Source organism: Perca flavescens, chromosome 17, assembly GCF_004354835.1.
Source record: "Perca flavescens isolate YP-PL-M2 chromosome 17, PFLA_1.0, whole genome shotgun sequence".
NCBI classification, from domain to species: Eukaryota; Metazoa; Chordata; class Actinopteri; order Perciformes; family Percidae; genus Perca; species Perca flavescens.
The window spans coordinates 102,784-127,193 of NC_041347.1; the positions used below are offsets into that span (position 1 = coordinate 102,784).

At 40.7% G+C, this 24,410-nt stretch overlaps 1 protein-coding gene and 1 long non-coding RNA gene across 2 annotated transcripts; one reads left to right on the forward strand and one right to left on the reverse strand.

Annotated features, from left to right (window-relative positions):
* The first annotated feature begins 693 nt into the window (after nt 1-693).
* On the forward strand, nt 694-10,070 carry LOC114572310 (uncharacterized). Its single transcript, XR_003694750.1, has 3 exons — nt 694-834; nt 1,254-1,340; nt 9,236-10,070. It is a non-coding gene; the product is annotated as an uncharacterized LOC114572310 (long non-coding RNA).
* rel (v-rel avian reticuloendotheliosis viral oncogene homolog) lies at nt 6,707-22,848 on the reverse strand. Its single transcript, XM_028603897.1, has 12 exons — nt 22,818-22,848; nt 20,711-20,771; nt 20,197-20,232; nt 19,082-19,221; nt 18,254-18,402; nt 17,347-17,438; nt 10,476-10,616; nt 9,214-9,318; nt 8,778-8,996; nt 8,573-8,638; nt 8,091-8,165; nt 6,707-7,962 (listed from the first exon to the last, which is right to left on the reverse strand). The coding sequence occupies exons 1-12, from the start codon at nt 22,836-22,838 to the stop codon at nt 7,061-7,063; spliced, it is 2,007 nt and encodes a 668-aa protein (XP_028459698.1). The 5' UTR covers nt 22,839-22,848; the 3' UTR covers nt 6,707-7,060.
* Between the last annotated feature and the right edge of the window lie 1,562 nt (nt 22,849-24,410).

Below are 24,410 nucleotides of genomic sequence, written 5' to 3' on the forward strand. Positions count from 1 at the left end.
AGTGTGACCGGATGCTGGTGTCGTCAGCAACCATTTGCAGTGAGAGACGGCAGGAAGGGGAGAGAGGGGGGGGGTAGCTGAGGGAAGGAGGAGGAGACAGAGCAGCAAAGGAGGGGCATTACTGGAAATAGGTGGCTAAACAGGTCTAGCTTGCCTTTTCCAGGACATGGTTAGGAAATACTGAAAGAGACACAATGCACCCAGCGTCTAGTCCAAACTCTCACTATGTGTGCACAGCAAGACAAACACACAGATGCAACATACGTACTGCATGTGCACCCACACACTCATGCAGTGTTTGTATTGTGAGAACCTTCTGTTTACCCATGTCCTAGTACTAATTGCAGCTCCTTGCAGTAGTGAAATATCCTGACGGTCAATTATTACTTCATCGTCGTCTATGGGAGAACATTTGGTCCTCTTATTATTTAAGTGGATTTGGTGTTGCAATACCTTGTTTCATAACACATCCCTGTACTAGCGGTGTATTTATAAGCTCTGGACGAGAACGCGCTGGGTTAATTAAGGACACAGACCTAAACCAGAAAATAACCTGGATTGTGAAACAGGATTTAAATTTTCAGCTCATAGTTGGAGTTTTGCAGCCAACAACTTTATACTGTTTTGGTTCAGTCACACTGCTCTCATCAGCCATGTTTCCACCATCAAGCTTTGATTAACCCACTGTGCGCTACCCGCCCACTTTAAATGGCCGACAGACAGAATTTAGCCACTAGCCGGTGAACACGGTGGAGCATTTAGCAGCTAGCACCTAGCAGACCAAAACAGAGCTAAAAGAAGAGTGAATAGGACTTACGTTACATCTCAATAACGGTAAGCCTGGTCATAAGCCTGGTTTATAAGATCATAATATGTCAAACGTGTGATTTTAAGCTTGTTCTGACAACAACAACAACAAAAAAAACCTGACCAATGCTGTAAACTTCTCCATGCTATTGTGTTTTAATAGTGGTTTTTCATAACCACCAGTTGGGGCGAAGGTTATTTAAGTTTCGGTTCAGAAGACTGCATGCATCTAAATACTTCAATTCAATTGAAAGTATTCAATCAATAATACAAGTGCTGTTTACAAATGAGTTGGACCCAGTAAATCAAAACCAAAAGCCAGTGAGCGGATTGTTGACAGTATCCTGTTTGCACTGAGGTTAAATATCAGGGTTCATGTGTGTGTGTGTGTGTGTGTGTGTGTGTGTGTGTGTGTGTGTTCCTTGTGGTTCATTTCAACGTGACAGGAAGGAAGCTGCATGAAGCATTTCGCCTCAGTCTCCCAATACAAGTGAAAACAAACATCTCCAATGTAGCACATCCTGGATTCCTTGGTAATGACGCTTCAGGACACACTGTTTGTAAAGTACCTTGGTGATATCGAATGCAGAACTTTTCAAGAAATGAGATTAAAATCAACATCCATCAATTTGTGATAAAAATGTGAACAACACTGATGTAAATATGAAACTGTACAACACATTCACAGAGTACGTATAGTTGTCTGGATGAGTCAGAGCTAAGTATACTAATATTGTGAGCATTGATTTTGTAATCTTTTGGCATTAAAGTAATGGTTCGGAGTAATTTCACTCTAGGGTCCTTTGCACCTCGACCTTGAGCCAAACAACCCCCCAGAAGCTTTTTTCACCTGGGTCGAAACATTGGGATAGTTAGCATTATCAGCTGAATAGCTTAGTGCAGGCGCTAATGGATCCAAGAGTGTATCTTGTACATTACCCCACTAATAATGCCCGAAATGATACCAAACTTCGACACTAGTACAAATAGGTTATGTACTCATACGATTGGATTGGGAAGTTTGTAAGTACACCAGGAGTTTATTTAAATAACACTTGCCTGCTGGCTTCTGCTCTCTGCTGCTACTGCTACCGGCAGTAATGCTGCGTTCCAGGCAACCCATAACCCGTGTTTTCACAACCTTCTACCCGTGAAATTGCCCTGGAACGGCAGTCAAACCCGTGACTTACTACTCGTGAACTCGTACCAGATCGTTTTTCTCCCAGTTACAGTTTTGACGTCACATACATAAACATAAATAACAATGTCGACCCCTGTTGATGCTGCACAGATGCCGGTGATTAACAGTGAGAAATAGAAATAAATAGACATAAATAAGCAACGTAAAGTAATTCCGCACATTGTAATCAAAACAATACACATACGATTGTGTACTACTACAGGTTATGTTTATTAAATGTTGCCGACTAGAAATCACTAGTATCAGCTAGCGCTAGCTAACGTCAACGGTAGGGGGGGGGGAAGAGTAGATGCAATTTTCTATATTCTGGTGTCTTTAACAGGTGATTCATACTCAGATCCATCTCAAATAATTACCACAGTTTATTTAAACTTGAGGATCCCATTCAATCATTTCTTCTACTACTAAGAATCACCAAGACCTAAGGCCTAACTAAGGGCCTAACTGCTTTACTGGTTTGCTTAACAAAGAAAGGTGTGCTTTGTAAAATGCAAGTTATTTAAATATCTCACCAGAAGTACTAATAGCAAATAAAATATCTAGCCAAGTCTAGAAAGTCTGTCTGTCTAACCGGTGTCAGCAAGCATCTGCCCTGTTGACGTTCCATTGAGCAAGACACCCCAGCAGCTGACTCTGAAGATGTAAGATAGAAATGTTGACATTCTTGCCACCTAATATTGAAATCTTGGGGAAACAATCAGTTTCATGTGTCAGAATTACACGTCATTTTTTACGCCCAATGCTGTAACCCAAGCAACAAGAGATGACATGTCATAACAAAGGCATGAGGTAGATTATCATCTATGGTTGCAAACAACGACATTTGATATAAATAATATAAGGAGGGTTGGTAGAGTTCAATTGTAAATTGCATTGTAATGCTAATAAGAGGAATTTAAAAGGGTCATCTGTAGCGAGCTGTTAGGCCAATATCTGCAAAGGTCATAGGGAGGAATACTCATCTTCAAAACTACATGAGTAATAAGAGATTAAAATAAACAGTCCTTTAGTAGTTTAGTACTAAAGCAAATTTATTAACCCTCATGCTGTCCTCGCCTCAAATTTGACAATATATGGGACGTCGAAATAAGTCCCGAAAATTTTGAAAAGTGACAAAACGATAGCCTGGAAATCCAGACTCAGCATTGAGTAATGAAAATGGCCCAACTTGAGGGGCAGCACCAAGCATGCATTTGAAAATCTTACTGCACACAATTGGATAACGCTACAACCAATCACAACAATACACGGGGCGACGTATCCAGAGCGTACCCATACGATTAGCTACCAGCGGAGCTAACTGGTAGATTAAACTGTCGTCATCTGGTTAGCTCGCCTCCGGCCCGCCTATATCAGATACACCGATGTGATTGGTGCAGCTCGGCTACAAGGGCTTAGTTAATGAGCATCATTATACTCAATGCCAGAGTGACTCGCTGAGCAAATTCAAATTGTGCTCTCGCGAGAACTCCAGGGTAACAAAACGATGGGGAAAACGTAATTTTTTTTGGAAAAAGCGACAAAAACAACAATAAAAACTTAAAGCACACCGGAAGAAAATGTCAAAAACATTGGAAAAAAACAACCAAAACATCTGAAAAAGCTATATAAATGTTAAAAAGCGACCAAAAGGTTAAATTCTAACATTAACTACACTTTGTATAAAAAGAAATCATGTATTTTTACTAAGCATTTGGTATAAGCCACAATAAATGATTGATGTATAATGGTTTTGTGCAGGGGGGGTTTTAGAAGTTGAAAAGAGAGCAACATAGTTGTTTAAAAGTGTTTTTGCCAAACACTGTATCCATTTACTTAACTGGCATTGCTCAACAGTACTGACTGTAATTACAGTCACTACACTTCCTTTATTATGCAACTGGTGACTTGTCAAACTTTTCCTTTAAGACATTATTCCTGTTTTAATGGTCTGATATTGTTTTACTAATATTAAATCTGGTTGCTTTCTTTGGGCACCAAATGTAAAATGTAATCCTGAAGAAGACTCAAAAGTGATGTAATTATTTATAATGTTGAATGGACATTAGTGCTCGTATTATGCTCATTTTCAGGTTCATAATTGTATTTAGAGGTTGTACCAGAATAGGTTTACATGGTTTAATTGTCAAAAAAACATCATATTTTTGTTGTACTGCACATTGCTGCAGGTCCTCTTCTCACCCTGTGTGTTAAGCTCTCTGTTTTAGCTACAGAGTGAAGCATCTCACTTCTGTTGCATCTTTGTTGGGAGTCGCAAATGTGCAGTACCTAGGTAAGGACTACTAGCCAGTCAGAAGCTCACACTGCTCAGACTTTCACTTCAAGTTTAGTCTATCTTAGTTTTTATTTCTCACGTTGTTTGATTCTGATTTAGAAGACAAGGAAGAAAAAGTTTTGCCCATGATCAAAATCATGATGAAAAGTTAGGTAAGGACAAGTTCAGTGTAGCTCAAACTGAAAGTGCAAAGTCATGTGGCTCAGTCTTTTCATCACTTTGTTGTTGAGACATGCTTTAGTCAGAGTCACGAAGACATGCTCACTGTCAGTAGACTGGGTAAACCCAGCCCGATCTGCCGGCGATTTGATTTCACCCTGCACCAAGATTGAGCTTGGTCTGCTGATAGCCAGACTACACTGTCAGGCTATCACCTTATTACCTCACAGTTGCACCTCAAAACATAAGCTAGGAGGAAATCTCAGGATTTTGGTGCACTTTTGGAGACTTTTATCAAAGTTGGGGAGCATACCTTTTAAAAAGTCTAAATATCTATAGCACGACTGAGAATACAATGTTTCTGATTGGCTGGCCGGCAGGTGTCAATTCTAACACTCTTCTAAATAATTTCTCAGGTTATATTAAACCACACTCTTCTATATCTTGGCCAGAAGCAGTAACTTCCAGGAAAGAGCTAGGCTAGCTATTTATTTATTTCCCTTTATGCTAACTAGCGGTTGGCTCTAGCTAGATATTCACCGCACAGACATGAGAATGCTATTGATAACTTGTTCCTATAACTGTCCATTTTATAAGCATGACAATGCCCTCTCAGGTGTCCCAATATAGAAAATAATACACTTGGCCTCTTCCTCTTCCTCTTCCATTATGATAATACATTTCAGGCCATTTGGTCATGCTTTATCATTTGCACAACTGTTCTGTATGCTCGCATGTGAAGATCATGTATACAGTATAGGAGATGTTGTATAAAGGTGATAATTAAATGACAAAAAATGTGGAATAAAACAGACTGTTTATTAAGATCTGGTCCTGTAAAAAATAAAATAAAATCCAAAGTAGTCATGAAAATATTTACTTTCTTTTAAAACCACAAAGCTTCTGGAGGGCATACAAGTACAAAAACAACATGCTTGGATGAGCTAGGCTAGAGTTGACAGTTTGTTCATTATCAACCATGTGGCTATAATCATATTGTCCTCAAGCTAGGCGCTCTGTGAAGCTATCGCTAAGAGCCTCAGCTGAATGAATAAAACAAAGAAAATTTACATCTGTAGCTATAAAACATCTAGCAGAAATGCTCTGAGAACTCTGGATTACACATGTGATCACTGTTATGACATAGTCATTACAAAGGAAAGACAACACTAAATGAGCTTCCTCCCACTTCCTCAATGGAAATTTCAGTACCTTGCCAGTTCTTGAGCATTTCAGCAAGTTATTGCTTTCACCCTCAACTGTGGCTAACATGTAAGTACAGAACGCATTTAACAGCAAATACTCTGCCAAAAATCGATAAAACAGTACAATATGTAAGAATCCTTTACAAAGCAATACAAATATTAAATCCATGATAATAAGCCATTTCTTTCTGCTGTACTTTCAAATCCCTAACATCCATTTAATCCTCTGTTGTTGTTTCTAAAAGATCAAACACATTGAATACTATACAGTATGTTCACAGTGAATCAAACGTCACCTGAGAAAGACAAAGAAAGAAAGAAAGTAGTACATTCACTTCTGCGGAAATCTAACTTTGGCTTGGAAACCATCAGCATGCCATTGGTCATCTTTACAACCTAATAGGGCTGCTCGATTACAGAAAAAAATATAATCACGATTATTTTGGTCAGTATTGAAATCACGATAATTTAACACGATTACTCGTTGAGTTCTGGAAAGATGTTGCAATTATTGAATAAAAAAAAAAAAAAAAGTTAATCAACAGTAAAAAAAACACAACTGTGAAATTTGCCTTAATAGTTTTCCCATTTAAACTTTCTTTTTTCATTCAGAACACAAGAGAAAATAAGAGTTTACTTGCAAAACGTAATGAGCTAAATAATTCGATTGATTATTCTGTTTTTATCATTGGGAGCCGAAATCATAATCACGATTAAATTTCGATTAATTGCACAGACCTACAACCTAAGGCATGTTTTATCCACGTACAGATCTTAGCCTTGCAGAAGCTAGATTAACTCATGTGAGCTAACTTTTATTGACCAGTCTGGAGAATATCTACTGAGGTCCATGACACTAGCAGCGGGAAACCAATCAGTGAATTAGGGGGAGTGATTAGAATCACATTTCAACTTTATGCCTCTTGAAACAACCCAACAGTCCAGAAGTTAAAGGTTGGGGTGAAACCTGAAACAGAATTGCACCAATTATATTTTATTGTATATAAATGTGGAAAGGTTCTGAAACTGCATGGTTTATTTCTTGTCTCAAATTTACCAAGAAAGCAAATTTGATTGATCATTTTTAGGAGAACAATGTCTTTCCAGATTAATAATGGGAAGTAAAGACCAAAGACAGCTTACCGAGCACAACAGTAGGCCAATCAGGTATAAGAAGCATTATTGGGGATTTCTTTGCTAAAGAAGGAACTAGTCTGTGATCAATTGTATCGCCTAGAAACAATGCCTTTGTCTGGTTATAGATTCCAATAGGCCACCAATAATTTCGTTGCCGTTTGCCCACTGATGTAATAACCCAAGCAAATGCCTACTGAGAATTACTGGCTTTAACAGACCAATGTATTCCTCTGAGCTGCTTCTGTTTATTTATTTATATCAACAATGTCACTACTTTTATTCGCTTTGGCGAGATGCTTTGATCCAGTCAGCCAAAGTTGGATAGTGGCCTTCAGAGGCCATGCCATTGCTTGAGTACGGATTTTGCAGATTTTTAAGAGACTGGGTGTTTCCACTACCGTCAAGCCTCATTGGATCCATGTTGGTGCTATTGTTCATAGAACGAGGAAGCAAGTTGGTGTAAGTATTTTCTTGGCTTTCCCTTGGGGATTGCATGAGAGGCGCATGGGTTTCTTGTCCGATCTGGGGCTCCTGCTTCAGCTGGAAGCCAGTCTGAGGCCCTCCTCCCACCAGGCCCTTCAGAAAATCGTCCCCTTCTAGTCCCCCTAGGAAGGAGAAAGTTTGCGACCCACCTCCACCTCCAGGTACTGACCCATTAAAGGTGTTCTGGACTGGATTGAGGTTATTGAAATTGGACCACACGGTCTGGAGTCCCTGGTTCTGGTTGCCTAGATGGTTCTGGGCCCTGGACTCCGACGCAAGCTCCTCCCTTTGGTGCTGCATGTGGAAGACCGACTGGGTCTCCAACTGGCCCATTACAGGGGCCTGGGGGACTGTATCCAAGCACTGCAAGTCCCTCATGGAGAGCTGAGGGAGGGTGTTATTCTCAAAGTTGCTGTGCTCCATTCTGTGGGGGTAACCAGGACCACGGTTGGGCTGCTGTTGCCTGCTGCTATTAGGAAGTGGAAGATTGCTCATGGCACCAGACTGGTTTATGGTGACTGTATCCATTGAGAGTGCTGGGTTGGGATTTACCCATGAATGGCTGACTGGCACATTAGGAGCCTGTGATGTCATCATTAAATTCTGAGTGCCTTGTTGGTAGGGCTGATTGAATACAGAGGGTTGTTGCTGCATCGAAGGTGTGGGCTGTTGCCTCAGGTAAATGTTGTTGAGGTCTGGAGAACATATAGTGACATTTAGTGTGATAGCACGGTAGTATTGTCCTGATCTGGATGGAAGTGTTGTATTTGGCTTAAACATCTAATCATTGCTATTTAAGGGGAAACCAAGTTAAACCAGTTACCTTTCCGCGTGTGACTCATGGTAGTCTGTGGCACCGCCTTTGGCCTGTTCATAGACAGACCAGCAAAATGACCACCTAAAGAAAGGCCAGAAACCTTTGTTATAATGCATACATATATACTAACATACAAAGGACATGTGGACCTATCAGTAGAGCTGCAAAGATGAATCGATTAGTTGTCAACTGTTAAATTAATCACCAACTATTTTGATAATCGATGAATCGGTTTGAGTCATTTTTATGAGATTCCAGCTTCTTAAATGTAAATATTTCCTAGTTTTTTTTTACTCCTCTTCGACAGTAAACTGAATATCTTTGAGTTGTGGACTAAACAAGACAATTTTCTGACATTTTATAGACCAAACAACAAATAGATTAACGGAGAAAATAATCGACAGATTAATCGAGAATGAAAATAATCACTAGTTTTAGCCTTACATATCAGATGGGTTGTACTGTGTTTACAGCAACATGACTCTTACCTGACAAACCTGATATCCTCATCAAGTGCTCTCGACTGCGCTTTTTCGCATTGTAGCCGTAAGGATCTAAAGCATAAACAAAATGTTCACATGTATCACTTGAATCCAACTGAGAACTGGGCCCCAGTTCCTGGACACTACCATATATGACACAGGAATAACGAGAGTTTGCGTTAATGGCAAAAAGAAGGTAATCACTGCTAACCTTTGTCGTCGGGCAGATATCTAAAATCCATTGGTTCACTGACTTCCTGATCGGAAGGTCGGCGTAACTGCATTTGCACGGTGACCGACTCTGTTATGGAGGTGTTATAGTAGGACGGCGTCTTAAAGACGATGGCTACTTGGCGGTGAACATCGGCCTGGGAGAAGGAGCCTTTGGCCTCCCAGCCATCGGAGGAGAAGAATCGCACCTCAATGTCATCTGTAGGAAAAGGGGAATGATGGGAAGAGAGGAATGGAAAACTGAATGTACATGCAAAGAGATAGGCACTACGGCTATGAGATGGATTCATGGATAAATGGATTGAATGACGATGGAGAGAAAATAGATGCAAGCAATATGAAAACAGAATACTGTAAAATTGGTAAAATAATAAAATCCTGAATGCAAATGCCTACAGAACATTGCAAGTATGTACCTTTCTGTACTTTGTCACACAGTAAGAAGATCTCATCCCCTCCCTTGACACTGCCACTGTTCCTGTTGACTCGACAGATCCTCAGCTCTGCTGTGTTTGGGGCCCCTGGTGATGCAGAAACAAGTTGTAAACATGCAACCTAACAGACTGCATTCTACAAGTGAGACAACATTTTTATTTCCAAGAGTGATAATGTCAGAATCTGCCTTTACTTGATCTAGTTGATGTCCTGTTGTGAGAAACCAGCTTTAGTGGCCTCAGTGTAACTTGTTCAATATTCGCCTCAGTTTAGAAAAAAACCACATTCAGTTTACAGTTAAAGCCTCAGCAGTCCCATGTCACATGCCTGGTGTCAGAAGAGGAAGTGCTCCATGGTAACGCTGTTACTTGAGGGTTAGTGTGTATAAAGAACTTCCCCTTTCTCAACTAGTTCCCTAAGCGCAACATTTAAAACAGCATTGAGAGAATATCTGCTGGACACACCTTCACAAGTCTTGCAACAAACACTAGCATGCACAGACTGCACAGCTACATACTGTATCATGTATGTGCAACCACAGCGACAATTCTTGCATAGTATTATTGCGCCATGTCAATTAGTAGAATTTTTATACAATTCTAGGTGAATATGTTACATTCCAATCTGTAAAAACTCTGAACCAAGTCTCTCTTATGTGTTTTAATTGGTATCATACATTTGTATCATCCAGTAAATTGTTACACTGTCTTCCTTTCTGAAGATTTATCTGTGCGAACCTACCTTGAACCAATCCTCCTTGCCTCTGGCGCCTCTTTCTTATCTATCTACTCTCACATCATCTAAGTGAATGGAGCCATTGTTAGAAAATGTATATATCCTCGTGTGTCTCATTAAACCTAGAGAACATTGTGAACTGAACCCTGCTTCGTGTCGCTTTGTTCTCCGAGATCTTGTAACTATTTTCAGAATCAACTCACAGAGCTCGAGTTGGTAGACGATAGGATACGAACCACAAAACAAGCTTGTTTGGATCGTTTCCTAACAATAGGTGACAGGGCATGGTTAGAACCAAATAGCAGCTTTAATTGATGTTATATCATCAGCGGCTCTTGAATTCCACTATCAATTCAACCCTAAGGCAGACCCGCCTAACCCCTCAGGCAGCCTGTATTCCTGTAAGTACAATTATATGGCTACGTCGTTATGCTCTCGACACATGCAATTGCCTAACATGACGTCAGCGTGAACACGCTGCTGTTGCAGACGGAGCTCGGTCACTCACTGTTGTCGTAGATGGGGTTGGTGACGATGGGGTTGAGCGGTCGGGTGCAGTGGCCGTTATCGTCCTGCAGGTAAACCTGGATACACAGGCGAACCACGTTCAAGTCGTACTCCTCTGTCTGCAGCAGCTGCTCGCGGGGCACTGAGGACACAAAAACGGCAAAGCATGGTGTGTCAGTATCACAGCTACGTAGGTGAGGTACATCACTGACGTGAGACAAAGAACCAGCCATAGAAGCAAAGGATATCACTAATAAAAAAACACTTAGAATGCAAATATGTGGCCCTTTTATACTATTATATGCTATATTATTGGGTTATCATTGATGCATTAATGTTTAAGTAGAATTTTACAGTTAGAATTGGTTGAGGTGGAGCTAATTTGAACTATTTGATATGGGTAAAAAGCACAAACTGTACAATATTTCCCTCTGAATTGTAGTGGAGTAGTGTATTACAGTTTGTATTTAGGTACAGTAGTTGATTACATGTACTTGGTTACATTCCACCTGTCTGTCTCTGAGATTTCTGCAGCAATTACCACTTAAAACACAGGAAAATGACATCTGAGAAATTCACCAATTTTAGGAACTTGTTTTTCCAGAAACAATGTTCTGGTTACTCTGCATAATCCACAGATTTAGGTGAAAGGAATTTTACTTTCTACTTAGAAAATAGTCCCTTTGCAAACTGTTATAGCACTGTCTTTGGATTATCTTCTACCTTAGTTTCTGTTAGCAGGACATCTACGAAAATAGACTTTTTCTGTTGAATTTGTCAGAGGTAGTTAAATTCTTTGACCACCATAAACAAATGACATGTTTTAAAGATGGATATATACATGTATATATTTTGGTGCAGTTGTATTATAATTAATATAATCACAGAATGATGTAATAAATCAAATCCGCAACAAAATCGTATGTTAAACAATTAGTAATGATGATATTTGACAAACGTGTCAAACCATCAAAGCAAAGAAAGGTAGACAGATAGATAGACAGATAGATAGATAGACAGACAGAGAGATAGATCATCTATGATGTTCTCATGCTTGACACATCTGTAGGCTGTCCCAAAAAACCTCAAGTTTGGATCAACATAAACACGTCACAGATAAGCTTTTTCAAGCGTCCACAGCCTACACTCTCATCTGCACACACACACACACACACACACACACGCACGCACATACATGCAAGCGTCACACATACCGCCCTCAGAGGCAACACACAAACACACACCTAGCAGATTCGGCTTTTATTGAGAGACGCCCACACACCGACACACACACACCGACACACGCACACATCAGGCTTTCACATCTGCCTACTTTCTCTTCCTCCATCTCTCAATTTCTATCTTTCGCGCTCATGCCGAGGCCATGCCCGCCTACAATTTGTCGCTTACGGTGACACTCAGCGACGTCACCTCAGGGTGGAAAGAAGTGTATGTGTGTGTGTCTGTGATGTGTGTGAGTGTCTGCATAACAAAGAAGCAAGAGACCTGACTCCCTGCACGAGTGACCATGAGGGCTCCTGACGTGTGTGAAAGTGGGGGAGACAAGTCAAAAATCAAGTCTTAAAACTTTGCTTTTTGAGTCCCTAACAATGTGGAACACCTTCAACAAAAGCGCAGTGCAGTTAACACAAGATGTAGGGAAACTCCTCATCCTTAATGAATGTGTCACTGGACATCCTCGGTGCAAACAGCTAGCTAAGTATTTCGCCTGCTCTGTCTCTGCATGCACTGCTGGCCCCAGCCATTACTCCTCTCAAGGCTCAAATCCAAGTGAAGTCACAGGTCAGTTTGGATTTTGCCCAGTCAGGAGTCATCCAATGTGTGACTTGACTCTTGAGTCCACAGCTATGCAATTACCAAGCAGAGAAAAATAGCAAAACTGCTGTCTCTCCAAGTGTCTGTCTTTAGCTCTCCCCCCCCCCCCCACATCTCCTTGAGCATTTTGGATGAGAAATGATACAATGAACATGTAAACACCAGACTGGAGTTGGTCTGGTGTCGACATGAAGCTTCAAGATTTGTTAAAAGAATTCTGATATTCGATATCAGATTGAGCCAAAACATGTCAGCCTGGCTCTAACTTTTTCAAAAAATGTTCTATGTTAGATGGTTTGACATTTTGGGAAATATGCGTATTTGCATACTGTCTGAGAGTCAGGTGAGAAGATCAATCCCTTAACAAAACTGCATTTGATCATTAACAACATATTTATGAAGCGTTTAACGCCAAATGTGTACTTGTGTAGCCTGTTCTTACATTTATTTTGACATCACGATCTAAATAAAGTTCAATCAGTCACCTAGTTCCTAGGAGTCAATTTCTTTAATTCAACATAAATACTATGGCACTTTTGTCTGGGGTGCTGTCAAACTATATCATTAATGCAACAAATTGTTATGGCAGGACATAACAGGTGATCTGTGTCTTTGAAAATATTTTAAATAATAATGCAAAGTCGTTTTGAGTCCGTTTTGTTGGCATTGCCTTAAGGATTGCCATGGCATGCGCAAGCTATGTGTGCTCATTGAGCGGAGGAGTTTTAGCGTTAGTTTGAACAATGACAACAACAACAGTGACATTGTTAAAATCAACTTCTGTGGGCTGCTGCATGGTCTTTGTGTGACAATAAAGCTCTGCTCTACTTCAGCTTTCTGTTTGGTCATCAGGTTTGTCTGCTGGCAGAGACAGACACACAGTGGAGAAACTGAAGGAGGGAGAAATGAACACTTGCCCGTGTATGAAAGTGGAACTGTTGTAGCAAATATTGATGGAACATACAACGTTGGTCTGTGTGTGTGAGTGTTTGAAGGAGGCACATGCTGGACAGGTGCAGTAAAAGTGGGTTAGAGGTAAAAGTAGCGGTGGTGGAAAGAAAACTGGGCTGCACGACGCCACATCTGCAGAGAGACCAGGTCATTGGCTGCGGTTACTGACGGAGACAGTGACGGTGTAGGGGATCGTTGTTGGGGGGGAGGTGTAGGTTGGATGGGTGGGTAGTGGGTTGCGGGGGTAAGTTAGTCTAGTGGTAGTCTATGTGGGAGCATAATGTGAGAGTGAGAAAGAATGGGAGGCAGGGTGCCAAGCTGTCACCACAAACCGCGTCTCCACTGCGTGACTCACAATTTCATCAATCTTGTATCACTCAGCTTATGTGTCTCCTTAGGCAATCAGAATCATATATTACAGTAGCATCACATAGATAGATATCAATATCCCTTCACTGTACAATAAAGCTAAGCTGTGTTTATGTTAGAGTTTCCTCTGAAATCTTTGTTATTGCATTACACGAAGGGAAATTGCTTAAGGCACAAACATTATAGAGGATGATTTGGATACCAACATAATGTAAGTATGTTGGCAATGGCAAAAAATAGAAAAAGTAAAAAGCCAATGGAAAGACAGGTTTAGTGTGTTAATCCTCTTCTTAAGCAAAGACAAACAGATCTTCTTTGTGTCAGAAATCATTCAGGTTTCTAGAACTTGGAAATCACCAAACCTCTGCCAATATTACTCTACATTACTCTCCTCCATGATTTAATTTGTCCACACTGATTATACTGAGATAAAACAATTACTCGCTTGTTACTAGTCAGCTGCAGCAGCGGAGATTTTCAGCATGTGAAATGATGTTCACAAAGCGTTTCCCTGTGAAAAACTAAAGACTTTGTATTGTATGTGTAAAAAGATGAAGAATGAACTCAAATTTGTGCACACATTGTATTAACTGAACTTCTTTTGCAAAAGGCTGCCACACCTATAACCCTGAATAATTTAATTCGACAAGAAGACTCTGTCACTCGTGTAAAAACATTTACCAGGTGTAACACCACCACAATGTGGAAAGAGAAGACACAGTAATACAGAGACATATAACTACGTCACACACACACACACACGTCTCACGCACACACACACACACACACACACACACACACACACACACACACACACACACACACACACACACACACACACACACACACATACACACACTTCTGTGTCATCACTAGTGCAGCTGAGGTGAGCTTTTATGCTAAAAGACTCATGATTCTCTATTCAACTGCAGCCCGAACAACATTTCACATGCATGAAATGAGGTCTCGGAGTTTGTATGCGTGTAAGTGTGTAAGGTGGTTGTGAGTTGGGGGGAGAGCAGTGTGAGGGGCATATCTCCCCCTCACACAGGAAGCAGCTGAGTTTCAAAGCAGAAGTGAGCTGTAGAGAGGGGAAGCTTTGAGCCATGAGGGGAAAAAAAAAAAAAAAAAAAAAAAAAAAAAAGACATTCAGCTGCCCATCTGTAGCAATACATTTAATCCGTGTCTGTGGAGTTGCCATGGCTACCTGCAATCTGACCAGTAACAACAATGATCATACAACTCCCATATTTATATCTACATATCTATATCTGTAACTGCTCTGTTAAGGAAGCACTCATTTAGGAGTAAAAATCCCTAATCCCCAGCAAATGGTCTATTATCTATGCAAATATTCACTTATTCGTTCCAGGAATCAAACAATAAAATATCTAGAAAGGCAGCGGTTAGTTCATTTGTGTAGTCTGACATCACCGCTAAAGAGACTACAAGAGTCTTCAGCTTCTATGGCTTAAATTGGTTCTGTGACTGAACAAGAGAATAGACATTTGGTCATATATGGTGAAGATCAGTAGACAGAGCACGTCACTAAAAATGTCAGCTAGGGTTAGGGGTTTACATCACTTGCCCTTTTAGTCAATGACAAGCTTTACAGGATTTGAAGTGAAAGTAAAGTATCAGGTATGAACTCTTTTGCAAACAGAAAAAAAGTCATAAATCAAAGCATTGGAGAAAAAAACAAATGTTAGCAGAAATCTGGTTAATTCAAGTGCTTTCAAGCTGTTTCAGTCACCACCTATTGCCACATGCAAACACCGAACACGAAAACTAAAAGCATGTATGTCTATATCAAACCTGCTCATAAACCCTCCATGCTTTTACAGACCTGTAAAGAACCATACCCTACTTTTATCATCATCTCTGAGAGCTGGGGAACCCCCTTGGACCACCCTCCCCCTTTTAATGAATCCTGCATTCCCAGCTCTCACGTGGCATCCTGCACTGTGCTGAATTGAGCAACTGTGACTAAGAATGGGGAAGTAGCCCAACGCCTGTTTGTACACGAGAAGCGCTGTGTGTCTGCAGCCGAGGAGGGCCACAGAATGAAAGTGCATTGAGGAAATGGCCTGACTGTAGAGAGTGCGGTGGCAAGAGAGCGGATTTTTCACTTGATGTTAGGAAAATCATCTCCGCTGCCTCAGAACTGGGTCGATCGGCATTTGAAAACAATTCTTTTGAATTGTTTTGCAGCTGTTTGACAGTAACAGCAGCAGAAAAAGCAGCAGCAGCACTGACAACAGTAACAGTAACCAGCAGCAATGAGAACAGCAACTGTACTCACAGCAGCAGAATTCTGCAATTACTTTGTCCAGTGCTCATACGAGTCTGAATGATATATTAATGAACAGTTATTATAGGCTGATATTGGCTTAATGGAGATATATTGGTATTAGCATATACAGTTTTAGCGCAAACCGCTAATTAGCTTAGAACGCTAGTCATCGGGCCAGTCACGACCACTCGAGCGACGAACGACGCGTAACCAGTAACATAACTCAAGCACGGCGTTCGTCGTTCCACTGATCGCGACTGTTATCCCAAGATGGCGCCTGCCTGTATACGTGAACGGTTCTGTCTTTCTAAACTATCTCAATGCTTCGGTTTACATGTAGGGACCCTCATTATGCTATTTTGAGCCTTGTTAGTGGTATAGAAATAGCTATTTCCTTTTTACTTTACCAGTACCCCGACAACTAGCGTTATAAGCTAATTAGTGGTTTGCGATAAAACTGGTCACATTCGATTAGCATGAAAACATATCCCAGTACCCTCGGTACACGTGTGTTATTAACCCCTTGGTTCATTTTGCTCCGGATTTGTCCTTGAAACACTATAGCATGGACTGCCGTAAAAGTTTCTACAGACCTTCATGATCATTCATGGCATTTAAGCATGCTTTTTGTAGCATTAAGCTTGAAGCACTGCTGTGCTTAAGTACAACCGTGCATAGCTGCTAGCAAGGCTGTAGACGCTTGTCTCGCTGTAAAATAAAAAAATAAAAACACCGAAACTGTCTCTCAATACTTTCTGACTTGCTGCCCAAAATCCATTGGTTCCTACTAAGGCTATAGATAAAATGGAACACATATACATTCAGTTTTTTTTTAAAAGGCCTAGTAATTTCCTTAAGTAGGTTGGCACTGTAGCTTTTAGTAAATACAATCTAGTATAGTAAATAAATAGTACATTTGTTTGACTGTTTTCAGCTGTGGATTAATATACATTAGGCGCCCTGTGAGATTTTCGGCAGCAGGAAGGCGTATGTGGGGGTGACCGAAAGTAGCTTGTAAACTACAGTAGCCATGGTGACAATAACGAAGGAAGGTGTCACTCACTGCTGTGTTTTTAATAGTTTTTGGACAACAATGGAGCTCTATGGCACAGAGGAATAAGACATATCAGGCTTTAGATACACACACAGTACTTGTTATTAGATACATTTATTGTTGGTTTTGGTTTTTTTCTTTGGATTTATTGACAATAACTGACTTTTAAGTGTAACATATTTTAGTTTGTGTTCATAAATTGTTTTTCTTAAGGCGTTACCAATACCAATTTGGACCCTTAAAGTCCAGTATCAGTCAGGTTCTAAAGCTAACACAGGTGTGTTGAAACCAGCGTTGTCAGTCAGCGTGATGAAGAGACGAAGACAGAAACAGACTAATAATATTGATATTGGAAGCAGCAGGACTCACCATTGAAGGGGTTGATCCCTCTGGTCATCCTCTGTACAATCGCATCTTTTACTTCCCTCCTTCTCACACACTGGATACCCAGATTCTGGAAACTGTGTGAACAATAACAACAATACAACAGGGCCGTGAGAAAGTGACGGGCTCTTACAGCGCTGCAACAGGATGATTAGAATGAACAAACCGCACACGGGGCCACACATCGGCGACGATGAATGTTGTCGCGTACGAAGTTGTGTGTGAAGGCCAAAGCAGTAATGCTACTACTCTAACCCGCCTGACTTTGCTTGTAAACCAGAAGATTACCCCCAAACTAATGACTTTATTATGATTAAAGAGTAGTTTGATTTATCCACACAGAAGGGCAACATTCATTTGAATTTACTACACAAGTCCATGAAGGATTTGCAAATTATACACACCAAAAGATACTGACTCACTCCAACTCTCACACACAAACATGCTCGAGTACACACAACCTCTGTTTTCTCTCTGACACGCAGCAAAAGTGGGTGATGTCACTTGGGGAATTCCCATATTGCCATCCTCATCACAGACACAGTTCGACAAATAAGCTTTGTGTGTGTGTGTGTGTGTGTGTTTGTGTGTGTGTGTGTGTGTGTTGGATTTGCTGTATGAGTTTCTCCTCCTGTATCTGAGAGGTCAGCGATTCCTTTCGAAACCGCCAAGTGACACGTGAAATACTGTTAATAGAGAGCAAATTGATTATATTGCGGTGTGTTTGTGTGCGTACAACAGAGAGGGTGTGTTTACTTGTTTCGATGACAGCGTGCTGATTAAGACTGAGACTGTGGCGATAATTACTACCGATGACAACAGCAACAGTGGAGTCAATGAATGCTAGTGCTGAGTGCTGTTGGACGGAGGTGACTGTGGGAGGAGAACTCACGCGATCACTCTGCGGTCTGGACCAAACTCGGCCTCGTAGAATCCGTCTTTGCAGTCCTTCCCCACCAGGTCGTGCGGATGCGGTCGGTACGGCTCGTTCTTTGTCACCAAGAAGACACGCACTTTTCCTTTACCGCAGTAATTCAGGATCTGCGGAGGAAAAGGATCATTGTGGGGAAAAGAAATATCGTAATCACAATTATTTCGGTCAGTAGGAGGGATCAGAGGACGCAGCAATACCTTTTGTCAAAGCAAGAAGACTTTGAATTGGTTTCAGTATATGAATTGATGGTCCTGGTTAAATTTTTTTTGGACTGAACGCTTTTATTTCTGATTATTCCTGATTATTGAGCACAATTACTCATTGACTTCTGAAGCGATGTTGCAATTATTGAACTTAAAAAAACAGTGAAAAAGTTAAACACATCAACAGTGAAAACACCTAAAACTGTATAATGTCCTTTAATACTTTTCCCATTTGAACTTGTTTTTTTTTTTCCATTCAGAACACAAGACAAAGTAAGAGTTTACTTGCAAAACGTAATGTGCAAAATAATTATTGATTATTCAGTTTTTGCGACCATTAGGAGCCGAAATTGTTATCACGATTCAATTTCGATTAATTGCACAGCCCTATTTAGAGGTAATGCAAACATCTATATAAAGACACATGCAGTTGTGTAAAGAAGAGAGAGAAACTAGGTCCTTTATGGGCTTAGTGTATTTTTCTATAGTACCAATACAGCCAAATGTGCTCCATATGTGTTTTTATGTACAGATAAACATGCCAATCTTTGCAGTTGAGGAGATTTGAGTCCTACTGACTGACCTGCAGACTGGGGTAGGTCCTGTTGTTGTCAGAGCTCTTCTCGCCGGGGATGCTTCCGGCTGAGCGACCCTCACACTTGTACCTGAAGCGCATTCCCCTCTGCTTGGGCTGCTCGAAGATCTGGATCGCCGGCTCAGCCACTAGAGCGCACAGATGAAGAAAACAGTCAATTAACGGACGTAGAGAGATGGCATGAAGATGGATTCAGATCGCCCCAAACCAAGAATACTTGCCAAGGTTTTTGAAAACAACAGATTTAGCCCAATCACATGCATAGACTGCAAATCATTAAATCAGTGCTTACTGAGTAGGCAAACTTCATCCGTTCTGCACTCCAAACAAAGCATGAAATGAGTTTGTCAGTACTACTTTGACCCTTTTGCAAGAAACAAAACCTGCCCCACATAACGCCTGTGTGAGCGAGGAACTAAAACTGATCCGGGGAAGTGTCTTTAACTACGGTGCATAGTGTTTCCAAAGATTTCACAACACAAAAAATGTGTGGGTTTGTGGACATGACAGCAGAGCGACAAGCACTTCAATCAAAGTGCATCACCGCTCACACGTAGATGTTAAGTAGGCCAGTATGAAACAGGTCCAGTTACATTTCTTGATTCATTAAAAAAAAAATGTACGTTTTGCCAAAGAAGTGGCTAGCTGGGCCATGTCCCGCCTTCCTCATTCTGCAGCTACTTTAGCAGAGGACGCTCTAAACACAGAACTGAGAGATTACGTAGTTCACACGCATAGACATATACATATAAATATGTCTATGTGTGTGAGCTTTGCAATCTCTCAGTTTTATAACACAATAGCCTATATATATATATATATATAAATAAGTCATACCCAGCAATCTATACAAATGATGATTCCAAGAACCTCTGCTTCAAACACACACACACACACACACACACACACACACACACACACACACACACACCCACCCACCCACCCACCACAGGTCTGAGAAAAAAAGGCTTACAATGCTTACCAATAAAACTAAATGAGGAAGTGAAAGACACTGCAATGCATGATTGTTTGGCATTTTATAACTTTTGACTTGTGGAGACAGGCAGCAAAGTTTGACAAAAGAGGTATTACAATGTACTTACTTAGGTGTGGATCGTCCCCTCGCATGGGCATAAGAACTGGGGAGGAAAATGTGACATATAGGAAGAAATCAGGCAAAGGTGTATGCAAATTGGATACAAAACGATTGATACGATTGTCATGTAATAACGCGATAACATTTCACTCAAACTGGTTTGTTGTGTTTTGTAAGCTCATTCACGTACACACTTATACACTTACTCCAATAACACTGTCAATCATTGCAACAAGGAAGACGTTTCACTGTGTTGCTGAACAGATTTATGATAAATAGTGCCAAATACTATTTAATTTACGAATTAAGTATTTGTGTTGCTAGCGTAGGCTACATTTAGGCTTAGGATGTTTGTATAGACACAACTTACACCTCACTACATGTTCTTGAACATCACAGGCATGTTTGTTATTTATTACATTGTGTTAACCTCTCACTCTACGGGTTACCATTACTATTCTTCTTCTTCTTATTATTATTATTATTATTATTATACAGTAAATAAAGGTGTAGCTACTCACCATCCATGATGTACACACTCTCACTCGTTTCGCAGGTTCTTGTCTTACGGAGAACCCCGAGCTAAATGAGTGACGGTGGACAGGAAAAGTAATTAGACGAGCAAGTGGGGGGGAATTCCCCTCCGTCACCGCCCCCATCTGAACCGACCAATAAGGAGCCGCATCTTTCACTCCTTCACACTGCCTGTTTGTCTATGCCTCGAAAGTGCTGCTGTAGCTTTACGTCGAACTCACAAGCGTTTGAACTTGAAAAAAAAGACACATGGCTGCAGCCTTGAGTTTGGAAAAAAAGAATAATAGCAACTACAAAACAGAAGTAAAAGTGACAGTGAAGTCTAATGGGTCAAGATATTCAACTGTTAGCAATAGCCTACTGCAAACTTACTGCGTGTCAGCACATGCACCACACAGCACCATACTCACTGAATGGCTGGAGGCCGAATGACAACCAACACTGTTACTTTCGTGTATTGCACTGTACTGTATGACCCTAGGTTATTACCTCTCATGTATTAACATTACATTTGGGTCACAGAGCTAACCATCTGTTTTTATAAAAACAATCTACACCAGTATACTTAAAAATAATAAAACATGTCTTTAAAGCAGAGATCTTTAACAGGGGGCCCGTGACCCCTAGAGGAGTTAGTGCAGGGGGGCCGCCAAATTATTTAAAACATTTTTTTTAAAGTTTCTTTTTTTCAAAAATTTAAATGTCTTAAAATATAGATTAATATGAATCCAACATGTCAATACCGCAGCTAAATTGGCCTATTTGTGAAAACAATATATATTTACATATTGAAGATAAGCTTACTATAGATAAGATAGCCACTATGGTAGCCTTACAGTTAAGCGTGAAGATTCACTGTGCCTCCCACATGTATGTTTAACGTTAAAACATGATGTATAAATGATGACCATTTACTTTCATCAAGTCGGCCGAGTTTAATATGCAACTCAGTTTTAAACAGTATATGCAGTAGGGGGTCCCTAATCGGTCTCTCTTTCAGCTAAGAAGAAGACTGCGGCTTTAAAGGTCCAGTGTGTAACGTGTTTAGTTGTTCATTATCAAAATCTGTGTTGCCCGCTCACAAACTGGTCCTTTTTCATGAATATTTACCTCCACCATCAATTCCAAGTATTCCTTTTGGCTTGAAATTTTACATTTGCATTCGCATGAACTGGGGTAGACGCTCCATATTCATGCGCCATCTTGAAACACATAAGTCGGTTAAGGGACATACAGGAAACGCGTTTTCGCTGTCACATGATAAACTCACAGGTGCTGCTAATGCTGTGGGGGCCATTTTAGTACAGTGAACTCATTATCATGTTCAAGAAACCAATTAGAAATGATTTGAGCTTTGTGACATGGTGCATTATCCTGCTGGAAGTAGCCATCAGAGGATGGGTACATGGTGGTCATAAAGGGATGGACACGGTCAGAAATAATGCTCAGGTAGGCTGTGGCATTTAAACGATGCCCAGTTGGTACTAAGGGGCCTAAAGTGTGCCAAGAAAACATCCCCCACACCATTACACCACCACCAGCCTGCCCAGTGGTAACAAGGCATGACGGATCCATGTTCTCATTCTGTTTACGCTAAATTCTGACTCTACCATCTGAATGTCTCAACAGAAATTGAGACTCATCAGACCAGGCAAAATTTTTCCAGTCTTCAACTGTCCAATTTTGGTGAGCTTGTGCAAATTGTAGCCTCATTTTCCTATTTTTAGTGGAGATGAGTGGTACCAGGTGGGGTCTTCTGCTGGTCTAGCCCATCCGCCTCAAGGTTGTGCGTGTTGTGGCTTCACAAATGCTTTGCTGCATACCTCGGTTGTAACGAGTGGTTATTCGAGTCAAAGATGATCTTCTATCAGATGGAATCAGTCGGTCCATTCTCCTCAGACCTTTAGCATAAACAAGGCATTTTGACCCCCCAGGACTGCAGCATACTGGATGTTTTTCCTTTTTCAGACCATTCTTTGTAATCCCTAGAAATGGTTGTGGGTGAGAATCCCATTAACTGAGCAGATTGTGAAATACTCAGACCAGCCCGTCTCGCACCAACAACCATGCCACGCTCAAAGTTGCTTAGATCACCTTTCTTTCCCATTCTGACATTCAGTTTGGAGTTCAGGAGATTGTCTAGACCTGGACCACACCCCTAAATGCATTGAAGCAGCTGCCATGTGATTGGTTGATTAGAGAATTGCATTAACGAGAAATCTTACAGGCGTTCCTAATAATCCTTTAGGGGAGTGTATGATCTCAATGCTAGATGGGAGAAATTCCTACACATTGGACCTTTAAAGGAATAGCACAAAGTCCATTTAGTAGCTTGAATACATTTTCCTATATTAAATTCAATTACATTTACACCTCATTGTCAAAGGGAATTTTTTTGGGAACTACAAACATGGAATATGTGGAACATCTGGAGTTACTAGCTGTTGAGTTATTTAAAAAAGGTAATTTCCAAGTTTGATTTGTGAGATGTATTTTATTATTTAAGTAAACTGACACTTTAAAGACATCAAGACTTCTTCCAGGAAAATAAACTCCTCCCAATTACTACCAGCACAGCTTTACATGTGGCTACAAATCGTACAATGTAAAAATATATGTAACAAAGAACACAGACACCAGCGTAGTTTTAGGGGTTTAATGGGTTTCGGTAAGGAGTCATTTAAAAGGAAGTGATAAACACATACAAAAATACCCTTTCAATACATTTTAGAAACAAACATCTAAATGAACGGTTTTGTTAAATGTTTCCGAACAGCAAAACATGAGTTTTCTGAAACAGAGTGGTGCAGATTTAATTCAAGAGAGACCTACCTGCTATGAATGCTATTAAAAAAAAGATCACATGGTACAAATATGCAAATATAAATAAAGTGATAAGAAAACCCCGAATAATGAAGTATATGCCTTTTGAAAAAAACTGTTCTCTGTACATTTATTTGGGGAAACGGATGCTGAAAAAAAAAAATAGCGTGTGTCCCTGTGTCTCTACCTGCTCTGAAGAAGAGGGTGCCTCGTCAGCATCGCTTTATACTTTGTTGTACACATATATCTTCTGTGCAGTCAGTCACTCAGTTTCAGACCATAAAAGATGGAAGGTTGGGGCCTAAGGCAGGAAGAAAGTTTTCTCCTGACCCCCTGTCCTCCCCCACCTGTGGCCTCAGGAGATGCCTTTTAAGAACCTCCACAGGAGGCGCAGTGTTAACACCCAAAACGAAGGGAACTCCCGTCTCTCTCCAACACAGACAACCCTCTATGCATGCACGCTCACACACACACACACACACACACACACACACACACCCCCACACACACACACGCACGCACGCACACAATCAACCATGTACGCATGCATACACAACAACCAGCACAACTTGTCAAAAAGCTTCAAACCATTTTTTTTTCTTCACAAAAGCACCACAAAGTCATTCATGGACACGGACTCATAAACAACCAGGACTTCGCTTCATCGGCTTTACTAGTAAACAGACCACGGTGAACTGGCGGGGGAGGGGTGTGGGGGGGGGAAGCCAAACAAATCACGTTTTTTTTTCTTCTAAAAAAAAATAATAAAAAGAAGCTGTTCAGCCCTCCTGATGGACTACAGATTGATTTTAGGTGTCAAGACGATCACAGGTGCGTACACAAAACTGGAAATTCAAACACTTT

Excerpts from the sequence above, each read along its gene's own strand:
- rel (XM_028603897.1), bottom strand. The coding sequence starts at position 22,838 with ATGTCAGAATGGGAAAGAAAG. Across the intron at positions 19,222-20,196 it reads AGGGGACGATCCACACCTAA|TGGCTGAGCCGGCGATCCAG; the intron begins GTAAGTACATTG and ends TGTGCGCTCTAG. Across the intron at positions 17,439-18,253 it reads CCAGACCGCAGAGTGATCGC|TTTCCAGAATCTGGGTATCC; the intron begins GTGAGTTCTCCT and ends TTGTTCACACAG.